This window comes from Dipodomys merriami, unplaced genomic scaffold (genome assembly GCF_024711535.1).
Source record: "Dipodomys merriami isolate MVZ:Mamm:240054 unplaced genomic scaffold, mDipMer1.0.p SCAF_4, whole genome shotgun sequence".
Taxonomy (NCBI): domain Eukaryota; kingdom Metazoa; phylum Chordata; class Mammalia; order Rodentia; family Heteromyidae; genus Dipodomys; species Dipodomys merriami.
Window position 1 is genome coordinate 69,359,664 of NW_027205603.1, and position 23,942 is coordinate 69,383,605.

Consider the following 23,942-nt stretch of genomic DNA (forward strand, 5'->3'; position numbering starts at 1 on the left):
TATTTAGGATTCCCATTATTAGGGCATTTTCTTTTGCTTTAACAAAATACCTGAAGCTGAATACCTTTAAAGAGATTTATTAGTTTACAGATTTGCAGGCTGAAAGTCCAGATTAGGTCACCCCATTTGTCTGCTCTTTGGTGTGGGCCCTTTGGCTGCATCACAACATAACAGAGAAGTGGGAAAGGAAATAGCTGTGTGCAGAGAGATCAGGTAGCACTATACAGGAATGGTCGGGCCTGACCTAAAAACTCACTTCTCCTGAAACTGGGGTTACATGAGAACTGTATTAGTCTTGCCTAAAATGGTCTCCCTAGTAATTCAAGCATCTCCTAGTTGGCAATATCTCTAAATTTTCAACTCCTCTCAATAGTCATATCAAGAATCACTCTTTCTGTGCACAACCTTTGGGAGAACACAATGAAACCATAGCTTCCATACTCAAAATCACACAGTGTAGTAGATTTAATGTAGGTTTGTAGTCAGATAGACTTGATTCAGATTCTACATTCTGCACATCTTAGCAAAAATTTTTCCTAACTTCTCCATGAATTACTATTAGACATAGGAGACCTTGAGCATGTTCCTTAACAGTTCTGAACTTTGAGGTTTAAATTGGAGACAATTAACTCAATGTTATAGAGTGGTTGGATGGAGTAAGGAATTCTCAAAAGATAGAGTCACTGTATGTATACATTTTAATGTAATGTAATGTCCAACATATAAGTAGGTACTCAAGAGAGACACCTTTTCTCATTTCTTTCCATGCATTTTCACTTTTCCCATCTGGTACCATAGCAAGAATATTCCCTGAGTTCTGCTTGAAATATCTTTAGACACAGAAATTAGATGATAGTAATTAAGAATGTAGAATACTTTTTTCTTCTTCCATAGTCACTGTACTTAACCAATTCTATTCCGAAGATGTTAAAGGATTTTCCAGTTTTATGTAGATAGTGCCCACTGAGTGGGCTAATTATTTTTTTTTCAAATGAAAATATCCAGGAGGTATCTCTGGACATTATATTATGTATTGTATTGTGTTTGTCCCTTCTTCCTTCTTCTATGGGGTAAAAAGAAGTTTTTATAGGCTAGAAATACACCCTATCAAAACTTGTTTTTTCTCCTTATATATTCCAATAAGATCTATTGGGCCTTATTATCTGTCTTTTAAATTCATATTATATCTGCTTTCTGTCTGGTTCCCACTGTATTTCAGCATCAGTTTTTAATGTACTTAAAATTGTTTAAGCTGACCTATTTGGCCAGCAACCCAGAAAACCAAAACTTCTTACAAAGTTAAAATGTCCCGAGGCGGGTGGGAGGGGCAGAGGGGAGGGACTCAATGCAGACACCGATAATCTTTTTAACAAAATTACTCTTTCTAATTACTCTTTATAAATATCTCAAAGAAATGTGGCTTCATTTATCAGACTTTTAACAGTACATTTTATTTTGCTTCTGTTACTTTAAACCATGTTACCTATATATGGCAAAGTAAAACTATTGGAGAATGTAGTTTAGTAGAGCAAGTACCAAACATTTGATCCCCAGCACCGCACCTACAAAGAGAAACTTGTAACACCAAGTGAAGAAGAGAATGTGCCTGTCTTAAAAGCTAGTTTTGATGGATTCATTCCTTAATCTGTGTACCAAGTGATATTTTATGAAGGATTGTAAAGAAGATTTCTGTGTTAGTATCATAAAGAGTAGAATAGGCTTGGAAAAAGTAATTATCTTCAGTATTTGGACATGAAATACCTTAATTAGATTATTCTATAAATTAAGGTATGGTTATTAAGAGTGTTATTTTATGTATTTCAGTGGAGAATTTGCCCTTTGGCTTGATGGAGATCTTTACCATGGAAGAAGCCATTCTTGTAAAACATTTGGGAATCGTACACTTTCTAAGAAGGAAGATTTCTTTATCCAAGACATTGAAATCTGGGCTTTTGAATAAATACAGTGCTCTCTGTTTTAGCAGGATAATGGCCCAAACCTGACATGGACAGGCTTTATTTGGAATGTTCAAGAAGCAATACAACGTAACATGTCACTAGTGCTTTAAAATTAGTCTGTATTACCATTTATTACAGCTATAATTTTGAAGTTTGTTTTTCAAATCATGTACCTGTCCTAAAGCTCTTTAGGTTTAGACTAGCCTGGGTCCACATAGTATAATAGCTGGAGTTTTGATCATTATTGTGACCACTTCATTTTCAATTTATGTTATCTCAGACTTCTAATAGGATGGTGCTCTTTTGTTGAACCCTTTTATTTATTTATTTGAACTATATTGTTCCTTTTGTCGAGCATTCTACCGGGGCATTGAGGAAATGAAGCCTAGATGCTTTCATGTCTATGAGGTTGGCACAGGGGACAGTAGAACCAGCCTATCTTACTTTCATGAAAGACAAACCACATGCCAAAATCATACTTCACCGTCCAATGAGTTCTAGTTCTGATTCACACTATAGCATTCTCTATTAGTTTTACAAGTATTCTCAGTTTCATTTTAAGGAAATGAAATTTGAGGAGAATTCTAATCATAAAGAGACCACAGTATGCGTGATCTGCAGGTTTGGGCAAATGCTTTCATCATTGACTTTTCAGATAAAGATTAATAAATTGACAAAGGAGAATGAGAACTTAATGATTCTATTGGATTTAATATAGTAAACAAATTCTATTTACATGTTTGTAGCTTAGTAGAGCATTATCATAAGTATAACAACTATGAAACAGATACATATTTCTTCAACATATTGTGTCAGGTATACCGTTTTATAGTTCTGTTATAGTTCTGTTGTTTTAGCCTTGTTGCATACCAACTTCAAAAATACAGATTTTTTTTCTATTCAAAAGGAAAAAAAATTGTGATTTTGTTTTTTTAAGTGATACATGTTATTTCCATTAGCATTTGCTCTTACAAAAGAGCAGTAATTATAGTAGACAATATTGTAAACTCATAGTAGACAATATTGTAATTCAGTAGACTTGGTGAATATGCAAATTTACTGTCAAGTGACCTCAAAAAATGAAAAGATAGAATACACTAGTAGTTCTTATCCTCTTTTGTAGGAAGCCAACAATAAGCCATTGTGGCAATAATTCATCAGTTAAATTTCAGAGCTTCATGTTATGCAAAAAAAAAGAAAAATCCTGCTGTTATACATGTGACAATGACTTTGTGCTGAAATCTCAGCTATTCCAGATAAATGTTGTATATCTTGTAAATTAATGTTTAAAAGTAGTTTTGTTCTTATAGAAAGTGTTGATTGCCAGGTTGCTTATAGCACTTTATTCTAAAGATAAAATTATAAGCCAAATATGTTGGCTTGAATAGTTTTAGTTGTATAACACCTAAATATATCTAGTTCATTTGAAAGTTAAATAAGAAAAGCATAATGCTAATCAAAAAGAAAATCTGATATTCTATTATATTATGCTATTGCTGAATATGAATATAATAAAATACAGGGCATCATTTCCTTGTCTATGTAAAAGCTCTCTCACTGTAAGTTAATAACAGTATATAGGTTAAATGTTTACATATAAGGACTTTGTAAATAAATATATTATCCCCCCCTTGGTCTTCCACAGCAGTATTATTGTCTTTGTGGAGTTGACTAATCATAAAATATTTTTTTTAATCCTGTAATGGGTTTCACCTCCAATAAGGTCATAGTGGTATATACCAAATAAAATTAAATGCATACATACAAACTTGAGTTTGGATTTATTCAATAATCAAGTTATTTTCATATCTAAGAACTTTTACAAAACATATTTCTATCTTTTATGTTAACGATAGCATGGGAAAGACACTTTCTTTTAGGGGCAGCACCATAGTTTTAAAAATGGATATAAAAGAAGGCACTTGGGACATGAGGAAATTAGTCATTTGCTAGTTTGGAACTATGTTTCCATTTTTATTGGGTAGAATATTAATGTTATAAAGATATTTTTATTACAGTACTGAGAAAACAATTTCCATGCAATTAGGAAAATTTGAAAGGAAGAATGACATCAGATTTTCACTTCAGGAAATACTACATTTGTAGAGGTAAAAACAAAAAGGGAAAAATAAGCTTGTTTTAAAAAACAAAAATGGTGAGACGTTGGGCTGGTTCCATTTGTTGCATAGAATTTTCCTTTGCAGATGTTCACATTTCTGGCATCTTCATCATTCTGGGAACTCCATTATAGGTTAGACTTCATTTCTCAAAGAATGACTTCAGGAATCTTCACCCTGCTACACATTAGCCTCAAAGGCCTTCCTTTATTATCTACATAGAAGCCTTCATGATTCCATTCTGCGTGCTGTATATCTGCAAAACCAGCCTCATGTGAACAACACTAAAGCAATGAATAATGAGGTATGAATAAGAATAGTAGTAATGGTGATAAGGAAGGAGGCATTGATTTGGAAGAGATTTCGGAATTAGGATTAATGAGAATTGATTATTGATTTTGTGTCAGAGGAATTATAGATAGTTCTCAGGGTTTTCACTTAGAGACCTGAGTGTATTAGTCATCCATATGGACCAAGCAGAACAGATACAAAAAGAAGATAATTTGTAGAGTCTGATGTGCTGTGAGAAACTGGGGAATCAACTTGAAGGGGGCATTTAATATTTGAACGATAAGATGTTGATTTGAACCTATACCTACTTATGACATGTCCTTGGGGATTATTGACTGGATCAAAAAAGAGGATCCCTGAGATAAGAGTTTGGAAGGGGAAGGAGAAAGCAGAAAACAAGCCAGATGTATAGATGTGGCCATGTTTTACCACCTGGTGACAGTAAAATCTGCTCAGAATTTCCCTAGTTAGGATGTGGACACATTGGCAGCAAATGAATTGGGATCAGAAAATCACGGATCATCAAGTTATGAAATTTCAAATCAAATGTTAGAATGGAGGTCCAGACAGAAGGGTAAGAAAGTACATGTCAATGTATAGATTTGATTTGGAAAAGGATTATCTTGAAGATTGAACATTCCATTATGCATTTCTTATTATTAGACATTTAGAGTTATCTATGATAAAATGTAATTTTTATGCTTTTGATGACTTTGTTTTTTGCCAGTCCTGGGGCTTGAACTCAGGGCCTGAGCACCACCCCTGAGCTACTTTTGCTCAAGGCTAGCACTCTACCATTTAAACCACAGAACCAGGTCCAGTTCTTTCTGTTGATGTGGTACTGAAGAATTCAACCCAGATCTTCATGCTTACTAGGCGAGTACTCTACCACTTCCCAGCCCAATTACTAAAATTTTATGTGAATTTTTAGTACCTTTTTTGTTGAATTCTACATTTGTTTCTTGCTCAAAATGTCCTAAGTTTTCAACAGAATTTCATTATCATGGATATTCCAGAATAATACTTTGGATAAAGAGTGGATTTTTTTTTATTTCAAATTAAGAAACTTAAGACAAGTGGTGTTACAAGCAAATAAAATATTTGGCATAATAGTAATATTCGATAAAGTATGAAACCCATAAACCATGAGCTATTGCTCTGTTACAAGTCAGATATGTTGATATCTATCATATGACACTTTGAGACAGAACAATTCACTCCACCTAAGGATGCTACTTGGAGCCAAATCTTATTAGAATTAGTGAATATCAATTTTTTGGGAAGAAAGCTGCATCCTTTGAGCTCCATCCTCAAATGCAAACAAATTGAACTTCAAATAACCTATACCAGTGTCTGCAAAAGCCTATTTGAAGCTGAATATGAGGGACCTCTTAAAGCCTTGGTATAAATACTAATTTAGGAACAACCTAAGGTATACCCACCAATTTTGTTGGATTTCAAACAGAAAAAGGTGACATTATGAAATATCTTTTAATAGTATAAAGAGAACAGAAATGTAAGAAAACATTTTTTTTTCTTTTTTCCTGAACTCTGGGCCTGGGCACTATCCCTGAGCTCTTCAGCTCAAAGCTAATACTCTACCACTTGAGCCACAGTGCCACTTGTAGCATTTTCTGCTTATGTGGTGCTGAGGAATCGAACCCAGGGCCTCATGCATGCAAGGCAAGCACTCCATCACTGAGTCACCTTCCTAGCCCCATGAAAGCATCTTTTATTCTTAAGCCTTTTATTTTCAAATTTTGACACAGATTTCACATATAACAAATGTGTATCATGATAGGAAGTATTAGTTATTAATTTGCAGTCAATAGCTTTTTTATAAATCTATGAAAACAAAAATTATATATTCTCTTCTGTAAGAAGATATTGGAACTTTCAGTTTGAAAGAGAATCATGCATGAATAAAAACAATTCTCAAGGTAATTAGAACACTTTTAAATCTAAATTTACCCATTATGAAGTCCTATTACTTTTGAAATACAGTAGTTTGATAATATCTTTGTTTTTAACAGCAAAGAAATTACAATTTTGGTCATTGCCATTGAATTTAGTAAGAACTGTATAATCTCACATTTTATTCAATTTGTTTTTAGGACTACATAATAGATATTCAATGTAATTAGGGAGGAAAGTTGATTGCAAGTAGATTCAGCGCCAATTTTCTCTTTGCCAACCATCGTTAATTTTTTTAACTTTGTCAAGACTAATATTACTGATTTTACCCACTTCATGAAGTTTTCTTTGTTAGAATATGAAGAAAATCTTACAACTTAATATGCTGTTTCTACAATAAACATTGTGCTTTGTAGAACTTTTTGTATGTTCTCTCGTGCTTTGACATAAATGTAAATAGTACTATTAAGTCTTTGAAGAAAATATAAACTCCAAAAAGTCCTACCAACGCTGAGTAGTATATATATATATATATATATATATATATATATATATATATATATATATATATATATATACACACACACCATGGAATATGGTGTATATATAACTCACATTTTCTTTATTCATTGGTTGTTGGGCACCTCAGCTGATTGGCTATTATGAACAGGGCTATAATAAACATAGATATATATGTAGCAATCTTATATAGTTATTTATTCTCCTTTGCATGAAGACAGCATAATCAAACTCATCAGATGCTATTAGAGAGGGGAAGAAGAGGGAGGAATAGGAATAAGGAGGAGGTAATGAATTTGTTCATGTGTCTGTGGAAATAGCACAGTACAGCCCCTTCATACTACAAATGTATACTGCTTCAAAAATAAAATATTTAAAAAGTCCTACAAAGGTCAACAAATCTGAATCTCTACCTCTGCTTTCATGGTAAACATAACAAGCCATCTTTCTTATTGGTTCTAAGACCACTGGTGTCTTTTTATGTGATTTGCTCAAATCAGACAAGAAGGTTAACTCTAGGTACCTAGTAGAATTCAAACCCACACAGGAACTTCAACAGTTTCATCATTTTGTTGAAAATTTGTGTTTTAAGTGATGCTGATTTTTTCAGTTAGTACAAAAACTGAGCTTCTTGCCAAATGTAATGGAATTTTCTCCTAATAACTTGATACCATATTGTGTTCTAATTGTCTAAGTCTAAAAATCTTAAGTGTGTAATTAGAAAATCCAAAAGTCTATAATAATTTCTGTAGCAAATAATTTTCTCAAATGTAATTGGTAACTTTAATATTAATACTCAAAAATTGCATTCTGAGTGTGCTCCATGAAATGCTTTGTGCTTTCTCTATTGAGAATATTTAAGCTTCCTCATAATTTAAGCATCAACATGGCATTGATATAAAAGTGATTTAATATTTACCAACTTAATAAAGAATGGCTTGCTTTTTAACGTTTTTGCACATTAGCCCTTAGCAGTAAGCCAAATTGTGGGTCCAGTTTCACTTTGTTGATTACTCTAGTAGAGTTATCACAACGTGGTCATCTCGGCCTTGCCACAGCATTTCCCCTTCAAAGTGCACCAGTCCGTGTTTCCTGGCACGCATGAGGATCCCCACTACTTTATCTGAAATTCGAACATATCTGTCAAAGAGTTCTCCAAAAGTCACTTGGATCCTGCCATCTCGGCTGTGGCGAGCCATGGTGCGGATCACAAAACACAGCTCCATAATTTCTCTGTAGATGTGTTCCTCTGCTCGCTTGGCTCGTTCTGCTGTTTTGCTTCCCTCCTTTGGACGCCCATAGCCCTCATCTCCTCTGTGTAGGCGAGTCGACATGGCTAGATCGTAATCAAATTCTTCACTGAAGGGATTGAGCTTCTGGGACTGTATGTGTTCATCAGCCCACTGTTGCCATCTGCCTTTGAGGTTGTCCACCTGGCTGTATTTCCGATGAGCCTTGCAATTGAGTTTCTCTGTGTATCTGTTTGTTCTAAAGGAGAAATTAATATGTTAACAACCATCAATTTCCCTTTTACTTCCTGTGTACAGGTTAAAATGTAAGTCTTCATAACTTTTTTCCATTCTAAAACATACGTAACCTCACTACAAAAAAAAAAAAAAAAAAAAAAAAACTCGAAGTGCTGGGTGCCAGTGGTTCCCTTCTGTAATCCTAGCTACTCAGGAGGCTGAGATTTGATGATCACAGTTCAAGGCCAGCTCTGGCAGGAAAGTCCACGAGACTCTTATCTCCAATAAACCACCAGAAAACTGGAAGTGGTGCTGTGGCTCACATGGTAGAGTGCTCGCCTTGAGCTGAAGACCTCAGGGACAGCACCCAGGCCCAGAGTTCAAGCCCTATGACTGACAAAAAACAAACAAAAACTTAGAAGTAAAAGAAAGGCAAATCACATTCTTATTGTGGCGTATGTTCTACATTACATATGTAACAACTTTAAACACTATAATGGTATTAAACTTATTGATCTTACATGTTAGTAACATTAAAGAACTGGAGTGATAGGTAAACTTTGTTTTTTTATTCAAAAATGTATTTTTTTTCTTGCTGCTTTACTTATTTTTTTAATTATCATTAAGTAGCCATACACAGGAGTTGCCATTTAACAAAAGTGTATGAATACAATGTGTCTTGATCAGTGTCACCACTTTAAGCATTCTAACCCATTCTTCCTTTATTCACCCCTTCCCTCACTCTTCATTATTTTGTAAGATATACATTATATTACTGACTGAATTCTGTATCCTCTTCATTTGTCTACCCCTTCCCAGTTCCTACTTCTGGGTGTTTTATTGTAGGATATCTGAAGATATTTTCCAAAGATGAGTTTTATACCACCGCATGTACATCCTACTAGTCATGTGTACCTTTCCTATGTGGATATTTCACAATAGCATATTTACACTAGTGTCAATGATACACCAAAAACTACAACAGCAAGTGATGAGAAGCCCTGTAGAGAAATAACATGTTAAAAAAGGGGGAGGGCATATGCTGGCACCTCATTAATATTCTGCATTCCCAAAAAAGAAAAGTCCCTGTTTCATAGATGGGGACGCTGACGCCAGAGTAGCTTCCTAAAGTCCTCAAACTATTAACTGATAGAACTAGATTTCTAACCAGTTAAGCTGGCCAGAGAGCTTGTACACGGTGATTCCGTGCCTGAGGCAAGATCGATGTCACCTGCAGTGTTGCCCTCCAGCCTTCAGGTGCAGTGTCTAATGAGTGTGAGTTATGCTTCAAATATGTGTATATCCGTGGAATGTAGAATGCATTTACCTACTCAATGGCAACAGCAGCTTTGGAAGGTACACACCCATAGTGACCTGAGTATATAGACCTAATTTTACAATGGTCAAATTTTGGCTTTTTCAGCCTTTCCAGCCACTTCTGTGTGTCTTAGACATTTTTCTCTGGTTCTCTTTGTCATCACTGGTAAGACTTTTTTTTATTGTCAGTGATCTCCCTTCTGCCCAGCAGTAAATGCTCTCATGTCTGGAGGCTTTTGGATGGAGACATTGAAGTTAGTACAGATGCTGTAACCGGCAAGCCTTTACTGTTTGAACTCTCAACTGTTCACCACTCAAAATCCAAGATCAGAGTTGGGTATTTGTCACTTCTTGAAATCTGCTTAAGAAATGCTCAGGAAGAAGTATGAGTTCTTGAATCATACTATAAACTGATGTAACAAGTGTCGTGCCTCAAAAAGGGCATGAGAACTAGGCTCTGAGTAGATGGCCTTGAGCTTGCTCATCATGGTCCTAGAGAGAAGAGATTGGTTCTCCTTTGCAGACCTTGTAAATGCAGGAACCCAAGACATACTTAGAGGAATCCACCCTTGCATTAATGGAGTTTTCAGAAGAGAAATGACATCCACTAGATGGCAAACTTTCATCAATTCCTGAGCTGAGCTTGGGTTCCCAAAAGGCCTGTTATTTTTACATGGTCTCACAATAGAATTGGAATGCAATGAAGTTAATTTAAAAAATGTAAACTACAAAAACTATATGCAATTAACATCCTAAATACATGAAAGATGCCAGTCCTGCTGGTGTTCACCATCACCTGCCTTACCATCAACTGTGCCTGTTTACCTGCTCACATTATGGGCTTCCTGATTATCAAAGTAAGCAAGGCTTTGTCCCTTTGGAGCCTTGGTTATAAAGACAGGCATAGTCATCAGAAGCAGCTCAGGACCATCTTGGCAGAACCAAAAGCTCATGTTCTACTTGAAGCTGGATGTCCTACTAGGAAAGAGTTTTGAAGTAGTTTAGAAGAAAGTTAATAATATGATTGATCACCTCAAAATTTGCCTCCTGAGCAACTGTAATTTGCTCCTATATTAAATGTAACACAACCTACCTTTAAGAAGTTTCTGTGCATTTTGACATTCTTTCCGTCCCTTGTTATGATACCCACTAATCACTGACTTAGCTACCTACTGGATATTCAATAATGAAAAAAACAGGAATAAACTCTTAAAAGATGTTCGTGAAAATTGAAGTAATAAAAATCCAAGCTCATACTACAGTTTCAACTATAAAGTCCATGTTCAAAGTCAGACTTTAAATGCATATGCACAAATGAAAATTTATGTTGATATCCAGATGAGATTGGATTTTTTTTCCTCCCTGAGGTTATCCAAGTCTTAGTATAAACGAACTCCTTTTATTGTTAAAAGCCACCCAGGCCAACTCTGGTGGGCCACACCTATAATCCTAGCTAGTCACAAGGCTGAGACCTGAGGATTGTGGTTCAAAGCCAGCCAGAGCAGGAAAGTCTGTGAGGCTCTTATCCAGTAAACCAGCAAAGAGCTGGAAGTGGAGCAATGGCTCAAGTGGTAGAGTACTACCTTTGAGCACAAAAGCTCAGACGGCACCCTGGCCCTGAGTTCAAGCCCAAGGACTTGTTATTACCCTAAAGCTGACTTCAACAGTACATGCTAATTTAAAAAAATCTTTTGGGGAGGATAAGTGTGGGAGGACACCGTTGAAAATGAACTATACAATTCGTTGGGTAGGGATGGGAGGGGAAAACTGGGAGAGAGCAAGGGAAGGGGTGACATTGGCAAAAAGAAGTGTACTCTTGGAAGTGGGTGCTAGTGGCTCACACCTATAATCCTAGCTACTCAGGAAGCTGATATCTGAGAGTCACAGTATGAAACCAGACCAGGCAGAAAAGTCCCTGTGAGACACATTTCTTTTTTTTTTTTTTTTTTGAAAAGGATTTTTTTTTTATTGTGAAAATACTGTACAGAGGGGTTACAATTACATGGGCAAGATAATGAGTACATTTCTTATCCTTTGTTTCCCCTTCCCATCCTCCGGAGACACATTTCTTTTTGCCTGTCCTGGGGCTTGAACTTAGGGCCTGGACACTGTCACTGAGCCTCTTTGTGCTTGTGCTCAAGGCTAGCACTCTTCCATTTGAGCCACAGAGCCACTTCATTTTTTTTTTCTGAGTAGTTTATTAGAGATAAAAGAGTCTCAAAGACTTTCCTGCCCAGGGTGGCTTTGAACCATGATCATCAAATCTCAGCCTTCTGAGTACCTAGGCTTACAGGGGTGAGCCCAAGATTTGATTTTCTATAAAGATTTTTATACTGATACTGTATTTATTTAGCCAGTCCTAGGGCTTGAACTCTGGGCTTGGTGCTATATCCTTGAGTGCCTATTTGCTCAAGGCTGGCACTCTACCACTTGAACCACTATGCTACTTCTGGCTTTTTCTGTGATTACTTGGAGATAAGAGTCTCACAGACTTTCTTGCTTGGGCTCGCTTCAAACCATGATCCTCAGATTGCTATCTCCTGAGTAGCTAGGATTACAGGTGTGAGCCACCAGCATCCAGCTTGTATTATTTATTGTTAACTCAAAGAAAAAAATAGGAAAATGCTCAAAATAGCAGAGGTCAGTTAATTAAATAGTGTTACAAGTCTGAGTGTTTTGATATTTTTCTTCTGCCTCTTAAGAATTACTACTATCTGCATCTTGAAAATGTCTTTTGGAGTAAGGGCTGATGTAAAGGAGAGAAACATTTGTCTTCTAAAAGAAGACAACTTCCAACTTCTGCGTAAAGTGTTTCTAATTCGTTTCATAGAGCATGGCATAGATAGTTGCCCATTTATCAGAAACAGAATGATTGTGTCTGAAAATCAGTATGGTCACTTCTGAGCAGCAGTTATGCTTTCTCTTGTGTTAACTAGATTTAATACCTAGGACTCTGATACTCTGTGCAGATTGGTGAATGTCCCCTGAGTCTGCGGGAACGTTATCTTCTCCAGAACTTGGGACAGGTGGTAGAAGGACATGACTTCACCTTTTCCTTCTGAAGTCCTTCAGGAAAGTTGTACTGAAACCCTACACTTGGAGAGTTACTGGGATCACTTTATTTCCTTAAGATCTCTACTGTGGGTGGGGACAGGAGGGAATACCTGGGAGAGAGCAAGGGAAGTTACCTGACTAAGGTAACTGTAAGCCCTTTGCACATCACCTTTATAATATTTTTAAAAACTTATCTACTGAGAGCTTGGATCTCTTCGCTTTCCACTGAGAGTGTGGATATGGCATTGTGGTTTAGAGCACCCAAATTTTAAAATCATTAGCTTTTCTAATTTTACCACTTGCTAGTCCTGTGACTTAGATATCTTTTACATCTCTATGTGGACATTTCCTAACTTATAAAATGGTCCTCTCATGTTCAGCTACTTTTTTTTTTACAGAATAGAACTTGAAGAGAATAGGTGATTGATATTTTAGGCATCTACCATTATTCTATGAATGAGGATATAATTTCATCTAAAGGAATTAAACCAAGTCATGTGTAATCAAAATACTGTTTTTAAACAAGCCATTAGATATAAACTGCCTTCATAATAAAACCCCAGTTAGCAAAATCACTTATTTCTACAGGAGTTCTCTACCTTAACCACCACGAAACTTTTTCTATTTAGCTATCTATCCATGATGTATAGATTTCTTCCTATTGGTATACTAGGGAACAATGGTGCCTACAATTGCAAATAATTCAATAATAAATAATAATAAATAATTCATTTCTCAAGAAGTATCTTGAGTTTCCTCAACTGAATTTCCTGAACACAGCTGGGATTTCCACTGACAAAGGCTGCTGCTGCTGCATTTCATATTCTGAAGCCCCGTGTAAGCCAAGGCTGAGGAACAAAACTAGAACTGAAGAAGAGAAAAGACTATACACTATATCCAGTCCTCATCTAGAGAACCTATTATCTTGAAGGTTCATGATTCCCAGGCCTGACCCTCTCCATTATAACGGGTATAATTTACTCAAGAGCTACCCTTAAATAGTTAATATCAAAAATAGCTCAATTAAAAAGTCAGCAGGATTCAGATCTCTCCCTTATTCAAACCACGTATACTTCTCCATCACTCCTAGAAGGCACCCAGGTCCGTGCCTGGTTTCAAGAACCCCAGAAAGGCCCCACTTTGGGGCGAGACCATTGAAATAATGACCTTGACCTAAATAAGGTCCACGACGGGGGTTGACTCTGCCCTTTCAGCCTAGGGCCATACCTTCCCCACAGGAGTCCCTGCCTGGCTAGTCTTCTAGACTCCCAGTCTAACTGTACTTTCGCTGTTCTCTGGGTTCCCCAGTGATGTTAGGGGCTCACTGATGATCCTCCCACAAGGAATGGAAAGGTGCATTCACTTACTGGGAGGGCAGAGGGCGTTTGATCCTGGCCACCTGTGCTCCTTCGTGCTCAGGCCTCTCCTCCGTCTCCCCGCCGTAGCCACTGTCCTCTGTGTCTACGCTGTCACTCTTCCACTTGGGCTCCTCCTGTTCCATCACCTTCCAGCCTTGGGTCAGCTCAGACACCAGGTTGGTGCATCTTCGCCTCCGAGTTGGAGAGTCGTGGCTGTGGAGGATCCTGTCGATGTCATTCTCCGGCTGTGCAGGTGCAGGCGAGTTCCCGTCCTGCTCGTACCTGTGGCTAAGGTAGTTCACGTCGCCTCCTCTCTCATAAGCTTTGCTGACAACCGTTTTGGTCACTTCTTTCCTTTTGATGGGGGAGACCTCTGTGACTTCCTCTGAGTTCAGTCCACTGCCACATCCCTCTGCCTTCCGGGGGGGAGACTTGGGCTGGTGGGTGGTGGCGGGGTTTATTGCTGATTTGGGGGCTTGGGATGGGTCCGGGGTCCCTCCAGGCAGCCACCCCACGGGCTCCTGGGCCTGCCTGGTACTGTTCTCATTTGCCCACTGCTGCCACCCTCGAGCCAAGTTAATGACCAGGGTGGCTGTCCGGACCTTCCGGAGGGCACTCTTGGCCGGCCCCTCCTCCCTTTCCCTGTCTCCCGGAGCCATGCTGTCCTGTCTTCTCTCCTGATGGCCCAGGCACCGGCTGAAATGAGTGCGGTCCTGTGGAAGGCCTGGGATTTAAATAGAAGCGGGTTTGTGGGTTAGGAAGAGAGCCTGATGACGGTGGAAAGTATGCGAAGCATTTCTTGCCAAGATGCGATTCCTTCGCCCTGATGGTGTTCTTTTTTTATACCCGGATAGGTCCCGTTTCATCATGGCACTGGGACATGTCTTCTGGTAAAAGGACAGTGATATTATTACTCCTTTTCTTCTCCAAGTGCCAGAGTAGAAATTACTAGAACAAATCATGTGCTCGGCTTTATGATTTCCTTGACCTTAAAAGATGATCCTACCATTTATAAGAGTACAGAGTATGTGGACAGATTGTGCTAGGAACGTTAGAGACGGTTCTCAGTTAAATCTTAGTAGGCCTCAATAAAGTGGTTATTTATTCTTATTTTATACCTGGGTAAAAGGAAGTTCACTTCTTACTGTTAGTATCTGAGATTCAAAACCAAATAAGATTCAATGTTTGAGTTTCCTCTTATTCTGCTATCAAAGCTTTATCACCTTTTTATTTATCCCTACACCACATTAGAAATAAACTTTTTAGGAAACATTTGATTGAATCTTCATTTCCAAATGAGAGAAGACTAGAAGGAAAACCTATGTCCAAATATGCAATGGCTCTTCCCTAGTATCAGGTTTGACTTCTAACAATGTCAGATTTTTGTCTAATCATTACAAAACAGCACAAGATTTGTGTTACATATACATTGAGTTTTACAAATTAATACCACGATAAATATTTTCAAATACTATAAGTGTTTCGTTAAAAACTATATAACAAAAGTGGGTATTGATGGCTCATGCCTTGAAACCCTAATTCTCAGGCAGCTGAAATCTGAGGATGGCTGTTCAAAGCTAGCCCAGGCAGAAACACTTATCTTTAATAAACCAGCAAAAACAAAAACAAAAACAAAGCAGAAATGGAGTGCCACCCTTGAGCAGAGAAAGCCAAATAAGAGTAAGTGGCCCTGCCTGCAAGCCCTAGTACCAGCACACACACACCTTAAAACTACAAAAACTAAGTGAAAATTATCAGAAGCATATGAACATACATTTTCTTTTGAATAACATAACCTACTGTAGCAGGCCTTTAGGCTCATGTAGGCAAGGCTATTTTTTCAATCTTGAAAATAAAGTTTGAAATTAATATTTTTTTGAAAAGAACTAGAAAGATGAGTTGCGTGGACAGAAAAAGAGCCATCAAACAGTATATTAAACCAGATAGAAATGCACAGGACTCAGCACTGAATAATTTCTTACAGTAATATAAATAAGAGAATTAAAAAAAATTATCGGCTCTATCGGCTTTAAATTATATCCTTCCCTTGGATCGTGACATACTGTTAACCTATTGATTGGAAACTGCTGTCTAAAGGCATTATAAACCTATGAAAGTTAATTACTTCTGATAGACATTTATTTTGAAAAAAATTGATGTCAGTTTTTCATTATGCCCATTATTTATGTACTAGGAATAAAACAGTTTGGGGAATGATTAAATACTCTATCTAGAAATCTGTCAGATGTGTTCTCAGAGTTCAGCAGCATCTGATAATGTTAACTGAGGGCCAACAATGCAGAGACAAAGTCCCTCCTGATTAATTAATAGGAAATTGGATCACAAGGAAAGAAGACTATTGCAAACAAAGATTTAAATCTGAGTCTGAAATTTCTGGCATTCCTTCCTGGAATGGGGAAGTTTGGTTCTTGTCAGACTCTCTTCATCCCACTGGAAGGCCTTGGGAAAAGAACAGGCTTCTCCGAGACCCTCAAGCAGAGACCCTCAAGCTCAGGAGCAGACTAATTTACAGCTTCCAAGGGATTTTTCTGCTTCCCTGCACACACCTGCTCCAGGTTCAGTCCTGACAAAGGGAGAAGAAATGGTGATAACAAAATGTTAATAGTCTTTCCCATGTTAACAAGCATTGCAATCAGCTGCTGGGGGTGGGGCTGTCAGCAGATGGTATTGGGAGAAAAAAGAAGCTGCTTCCTAAAAGAATTGGTCATTCCTTCTGAGATTTAACCTCCATGGCAACAGTCAGTCCTTCATTCATTCATCCACAGAGAGCATGTGAAATCCTTTTCCTGCTAATGTCTACTTTGGGCCTTTCTAGCCTTGAACAAGGTTTGTATTCTTCTTACTATGCATATTTTGATTAGGAGAAAAGGTTATGTTTTCTTTCTTAATCTAGACCCAGATTTTTAGAATTTCCCTATTTTTCCCACTTTCATCTGTGGTATAAAAGATATGAAAAGAAAATCTGAAAGATGCAAATGTAGAATAAGATCTGGTTTCCAAGAAGAGTTTCCTGTGAAACCATAGAGTTTTGAAAGTGTTGGGGAAGTTATAAATCTGATGAGTGAAGTGATTATCACCTCTGAAAATTTTTCAGAAGTGTGAAAGTGTTTTATTTTTTTTAAAGATCATGTGAACAGTAGTAGGAAAGGGAGAGATACATATTTATACGCATTTCATTTCATGAAACATTTAGAAGTCAGAACTAGCCTTTATAGGCAGCTAGGTAACCATACTGAAGAGATTTGACAAACCTCCACTTGCTCAAAGTTTAAATAAGGCAATCCTTTCTTTTTTCAAAAAAAGAACAGATTTTATTGTCAGTATAGTGTTGGTAGGATGTATATAGAGAGTAAGATGTTTAAGAGAGTGAAGCAAATCAATATATTTGTGACAACCTATCCTTATTTCATTGACAAAAGCAGCTAACAATGGTGAAGTGAAATTTTATTCACTTAAGACTTCATCTAATATATTAAATCCCTAGACTGTATATTAATCTCTGTCTCATTACTATGTTAAACCTGTATCATGTATCTTTTGTATTTGTTGACCTATATATCTTATTTCCTCCCTCACCCCTGCCTTAGCTAACTTTGATTTTATTTTATGTGTGTATTTGCTATCTTTTGTTTTTGGTAAGCTCCACATGTAATTCAGATCATGGACTATTTTCCTATCTCATTTGATTTGTTTAACTTAACATAATGTCCATGATGTATCAAATGATAGGATTTCATTCTTTGAATGCTGCTGAATGGTACTCTATTGTACATTTATACCACAGTTTCTATATACAGTCATTATGGATAGAAGCTTAGGTTTTTTTTTCCCATATCTTAGATATGGATATACTGCAATGAACATTAGAGAGAAACTACTTTTATAAAGTGGTGATTTTTTTTTTCTCCATTGGGTATACACTCAGAAGAAGATTTGTTGGGCCCTGTGGTCTATTATTAATTTCCTTAGGAACTTCACAATGTTTTCCATAGTTGCTGCACTAATCTGGTAGAAAGTTTCCTTTTCTTCTTTGGAGAAAAGAAACAACAGTATCTTTAATCTTTTCTTTTTTTCTTTTTCCTTTTTGATGTTGTCCTGGGGTTTAAACTCAGGGCCGGCACTGTCCCTGAGGATGTTTTTTTCCCTCTTGGCTAGTGCTCTACCCCTTGAGCCACAGCTCCATTTCTAGGATTTTTTTTAGTAGTTTATTGGAGGTAGGTAACTCATGAACTTTCCTGCTGGAGTTGGCTTCCAACTGGGATCCTCAGATGTCAGCCTCCTGAGTAGTTAGAATTATAGGAATTGAGCCATCAGCTCCTGGCTTTTTGTCTACCTTTTTAATAATAACCATCCTACCAGGCATGAGGTGATAGTTTATAAGGGTTTTATTTTGCATTTTTCAGGTAGTGAGCACCTTTTCACACCTATTGAGAATTTTTATGCTTCCTCTGTTCATATCCTCTGTTCATTTTTTTCAATTTGGTTATTTGTTTTTTTTTCTATTGAGTTGTATATGTTCTTTATACATTTTGGATATTAGTTCTTTATCATATATATGGTTTGCAAATACTTTCCTAGTCCAGGGTTGGTTTTCAATTTGTTGATTGTTTATTTTTGCTATGCAGAAGCTTTCTAGTTTGATGGTATCTCAAAAGCATGCAATTTTTGTGTAATGCCCTGCCTAAATCATTGCCAGGATAAATTCCAGAAGTTCCCTCTTCCTAGGCATGTTATGATTTAGTTTTTACATTGAAGGTTTTTTAGGTTTTGGGCTATATTCTAAGATGAGGATCCACATTTATTCAGGTAAATATGTGAAATAGTCGGGGGGGTTCAACATTATTTTATTGGGGAGACTATCCTGACTCTTTGAGCCTTATTGATATCCTTGCAAAAGTTAGTTGACTGTATATACATGAATTTTACTTCTGGGTACTATTATGCTCCACTGAGAAATGTTTCTATTTTAGGCTACTATATTACTATTTTATGTTGTTTTGGTTCTAAGTTTTGTAGTAATTTATAATTTGGAAGTTTGATCCTTCCAATTTTGTACTGCCTTGACTATTTGGATTTGTTGACGAATAGGTAGACATTTCAGGACTAATTGATAGTTGTGAGGAGGGGGGCTTTGTGGAGAAGGCAGTGGAAGGTAAGGCTGTATGGTGAGAAGGAAATATTTTCAGATTGTGACTTAAATAAGCTCTGGGACATGCATATGCAGATGTAGCATCATGAGAGGAGTTGGAATCTTAGAATTGCTTAGTCAGGCAGAACTAGGCAGAAATCCAGGCTCTCTGTTAGTTGTCAGGGTGATCTGTGACATTTAACTTCTTTTAGATTGATTTCTCATCTGAAAACCTGTATTATCAGACTATTACATCATAGGGTCTGGGTGGGGAATACATGTGTTAACCCAGAATAAAGGATTTTGCACCATGCCTGGAACATGTAAACCCTTCAGATGTTATTGCTGTTAGTAATATCGGTTTGACCAAGAGTAAAATTGATACCAGATGGGACAGGGATGAATCTTCAGGTGGGAGGGCCAAGTTGTACCACCTGTAAGAACAGAAACTGAAACAGAAAATTTATTTATAGTGTTTTATTTTAAGTTAATTTATATAAGTCCATGTCTGAAATGGTTTTCTCAGCTTGGTGGATCAGGCCACTTTATCTCTTGGTAGTGATAAACACAGAGTTGTGCATCAAGTCTTTCTTGGAACCTCCTGGAATATAGAGTTCAATGGTCCCAAATCACCTAAGATCACATTAGGAGCTTCTATCACATTAAGATCACCTGTGGAAATTTTAGACCCACAGATGTCAGAGATGAGTCTGGAAATAGGTATTGTGTAGGATCCCAGATGCATCTTGATTTACTATGGCATGGGTTTGAAAATCAAGATTCAAGCTGCTTAAGTTCTGTGGGTTCAGAAGACACTCAACAAGTAGGGTTTTTTGGTAGTCTGTGTGTTTTGTGCCAGTCCTGGCACAGCCTGGGTGCTGTCCCTGAGCTTTTGTGCTTGAGACTAGTACTCAACCACGTAAGTCACAGGTCTACTTCCAGCTTTTTGGTGCTTAATTGGAGAGAAATGGACTTTCCTGTTTATGATGACTTCAAAACATGATCCTCAGATCTCAGCCTCCAGAAAAGCTAAAATTACCAGCATGTGCCACCAGCACCTGGCTAATATGTCAGTTTTAAGAGTATAGTGACCTATATAACTAGTGTAAGTTAGAAAAATAAAAGAGGAGAGGAAGGAATGACAAGGAGGAGGGAAAGAAGGGGAAGAAAAGAAAGAGGAGAGGAAGAAGGAAAGAGGAGGAAGATGAGAAGAAAGGAGGATGAAGAGGAAGAGGAGGAAAAGAAGAGGAAGAAAAGAGGAGGAAGAGGAGAGGAAGAGGAGGAGGAGGAGAACAGCAGAGGAAGAGAGGAGGAGGTTAAGAAAAGGTAGCCCAGGTTGGGGTTAAACAAGTTGGTTTTAAATTCTGGATCTATGTACCCCCAGAAAATATGTTTAACCGTTCAACTTCTGGAAAATTAAATTGCCTTGTTTGAAAATGGTTATAACATTAACCTCTTCCCCATCCCATGTTACAAGTTAGATTTATGGAGATGATGTTTTTAAAGAATCTAGTGCCCTGTACAAAAACACAACATGAAAGCTGTTAATATTGTTATTTATAGGATGCCTACTTCTAAATAAATGTCCAGATTCATAGAAGACATATTAAATTTCAGTGTCAACTATTTGATACAAAGTATTACATTATAGACAACAGTAATTTACATACATTATTAGTGTCCAAAGATGATTTTTAGACATTTAATATCACATCAAATATCTCCTTTCTTATTAAACAATAATTATATGAACTCAGCTCAAGAAACAATCACATACCTAATTTAATCTAAAACATGGACCTTTAGGCCTCATGCCTATAATCCCAACTACTCAGGATTCTGAGCCAGGCTAGCCAATAAAGTCCATGAGATACTTACCTCTAGTTAACCATCAGAAACAAAAAGCTGGACTCAAGAAGTAGAGCACCAGCCTGGAGCAAATGGACAGTACCCAGTTCCTGAGTTTAAAGCCTCAGTAAGGTCACCAACCCCCCCCCCAAAAAAAACCAAAAACAAACAAAAAACAACATGGAGTGTCAGAAACTAGTCATCTACTAGATACCAATGGCTCTCCCTATAATCCTAGCTACTCAGGAGGCTGAGATCTAAAGATCATTCAAGGCCAGTCTGGGCAGGAAAGTCCATGAGACTCTTTTTTTCTTCTCCCTCAGTCATGGGCCTTAAACTCTGGGCCTGGGCTCTGTCCCTGAGCTCTTCAGCTCAAGAGTAGCGATGTACCACTTGAGCCACAGTGCCACTTCCAGCTTTTTCTGTGTATGTGGTACTAAGGAATCAAACCTGGAGCTTCATGCGTGCTACGCAAGCACTCTACCACTAGGCCACATTCCCAGCCCATCCATGAGCCTCTTCTCTCCAATTAACCACTATGAAAACCAGAAGTTGCACTGTGGTAGAGCACTGCCCTGGAGCTGAAAAGCTCCAGGACAATGCTCAGGCCTAGAGTTCAAACCCCACTACTGACAAAAAAAAGAAAAGAAAGGAAGGAAGGAAGGAAGGAAGGAAGGAAGGAAGGAAGGAAGGAAGGAAGGAAGGAAAGAAGGAAGGAAGGAAGGAAGGAAGGAAGGAAGGGAAAGAAAGAAAGAGAAAGAAAGAAAGAAAGAAAGAAAGAAAGAAAGAAGAAAGAAAGAAACCAGCCATCTTTGCAAGTTAGTAACACTAAGTTGGTTCACTTTATGTCTAGTTAGTCCTATGTTATAGTAATTGAGAGATCTGTTTCAAAATTTTGAGGAACTCTGTAAAGCAACAGCATGCATTATTGTATCTTTGCTCCTTTAGTTGCACAATATAACACTCCCAGTGTGGTAGCTTCTTTAATCCCCCACCCAACCATCTTTGCCACACGCACATAGTTGAATGTGACTAGGAAAACATGGAAATTTTCCAGTCTCCCTTTTAAATTTCAGTCATCAATCTCACATGCTGCTATTGAACTACTGTATTTCGCTTGCCTATTCATTCTTCTCTAAACCTCCAGGCGCTGTTTCTCCCAGCCTTGCTCATCCTTAGCATTTCATTTGGACATCAGAACATCCCAGATAACTTGCTCTTAAATCCAACCACCTACCTGCATCTATGGCCATCTGCCTCTTTGCTCTTCATGCTATGGATGATGAAAAATGTGGACGGAGACTTTATTCCTTTTTTATTTATACATAGCTCCACATAATCCTGTGTTCTATCTTGAAATGTGTTCAGAACTTGGCTGCTTCTCACTCCTCAAATTATCCTGCACCTACCCCGACCATCCATAGTTCAATCTATCATAAACAATCTTTGTATGGATTACTGCTGCTGGTCCCTCTGCTTCCACTCTTATACATTTGGTATGTCTCAATATTAGCCAGATTCTTTTAAAATATAGTCGGATCCTGTCACTGTCTTCAAGACCTTCTATTTTTTTTGGAGTCACATTTGGATTAAAAGCCAACAACCTCACAATGGGCTGCAAATTCCATGCAATTTTGGTCCTTTGTTAGTTTCCTGATTGCCTCTTCTGTCATTTTCCTTCACTTCATTTTTCACCCTGCCTTGGTCATAGCTGACTTCAAGTTCTTACCTGCCTCAAGACTTCTGCAGTAACTTCCCTTCTTCTTTTTTTTTTTTTTTTTGTAACTTCCCTTCTTTATCTTAACTTCCTAATGCCAATCAGTCTCTTTATAGCTAAATGAATCATTAGAATTCTTTCTAAACAAAGGAGATCTCCTCTGTTAGGAGAAATGCTTTCTTCTCTATCAAATAAAGGGATAGTACCTACTTTGCTTTTTGCAGTGGAAACTAATGAAGCAGATACCCTACAGTTTGAAGCCACAAAAGTAAAAAAGATTGGATCAAAAAAAATGGATTAACTTACTTTTTTGTGTGTTGGTATTGATGATTCATAGAGAACATGTGGCCAAAGCAGAGGCTGAGATATGAGTGAAGAAATGGTAGCAATGGCAGAGACTGACAATGATAACCTATACTTAGGTGTTGTCAAAGATGGAAATGGATATTTGCACATAAGCGGTAGGTGAAATTAATTGGTTGAATCTACAGGTTATAGGTAGGTGTTAGGATAAAGGAAATAGAGGCATTTGGAATATCCCAAATTTAATCCTAAATTTACATGTCCTGTTAACACCATTTGATACATGAATGGAAGTTTGGGTGTGGGGTTAGAAAAAAATAATAACTTACAAGGGATTTAGACTTGAAATTACCTGTAGGACATCCAAGGACAATCTTGTGGTAAACAGAGATGGAAGTTCTGGAGAAAGGTTTGGGCTAAGTCACAGAGCCAAGGAGAGTTACAAAAGACTAAGCCCAGGCACTCTGACTCCAAAGACAAGGCTGTCTCTTAATGCAAATTCCTTTTCTCTCCTTGTTTTCTACCCCCATGCTGAAGGACAGGACTTCACAAACTCATGACACAACTCTCTAAACAAGCTACTTATGCAGATCTAAATATAGAGTCTCTTAGCCCTGACTTTCAATTTGATGCCATAAAATTTTCCTTTACTTAGAAGCCAAGTATCTTTTAAAAGTAGTATACTCCCAAAGGAAAAAAACCCGCATACTGCCTTACTTTATCACCTCCTGTTCACTCCTCCACCCATTCAATTCAAAACTCTGGCTTGGGCCCACACACTCAACTTAGTAACTGCCATAGGCGACTTACTGATCACCAAATTGAGGTAATGGCTTAAAATTTGCACTTATAACTTTTTGTAACAGTCAATATTCATACACACATGTATGTACATGTGAATGTGCATGCTTGTATGCAGTAATGGAGAGTT

General features: G+C 37.5%; 2 protein-coding genes across 5 annotated transcripts in view; one reads left to right on the top strand and one right to left on the bottom strand.

Moving 5' to 3' along the window:
- Positions 1–3,726, top strand: part of Oxr1 (oxidation resistance 1) — a 362,919-nt gene extending 359,193 nt beyond the window's left edge. For all 4 annotated transcript variants that reach the window (XM_069991250.1, XM_069991252.1, XM_069991251.1 and 1 more), the window contains one exon: positions 1,825–3,726. In XM_069991250.1, coding sequence (XP_069847351.1) covers positions 1,825–1,960 — 136 coding nt within the window. In that variant the 3' untranslated portion in view covers positions 1,961–3,726. The remainder of the gene's footprint in view (positions 1–1,824) is intronic.
- Positions 3,727–7,558: 3,832 nt separating this feature from the next.
- On the bottom strand, positions 7,559–23,426 carry Abra (actin binding Rho activating protein). The gene is made up of 3 exons (XM_069991254.1): positions 23,364–23,426; positions 14,004–14,718; positions 7,559–8,287 (listed from the first exon to the last, which is right to left on the bottom strand). Exons 2-3 carry the CDS (start codon positions 14,651–14,653, stop codon positions 7,810–7,812), a joined length of 1,128 nt encoding a protein of 375 aa, XP_069847355.1. The 5' UTR covers positions 14,654–14,718; positions 23,364–23,426; the 3' UTR covers positions 7,559–7,809.
- Between the last annotated feature and the right edge of the window lie 516 nt (positions 23,427–23,942).

Bases quoted from the DNA above. Each gene is read 5' to 3' on its own strand.
- Abra (XM_069991254.1), bottom strand. From the start codon at position 14,653: ATGGCTCCGGGAGACAGGGAAAGGGAGGAGGGGCCGGCCAAGAGTGCC. The intron at 8,288-14,003 runs GTAAGTGAATGC...TTTCTCCTTTAG, and splicing joins AAACGCCCTCTGCCCTCCCA to AACAAACAGATACACAGAGA.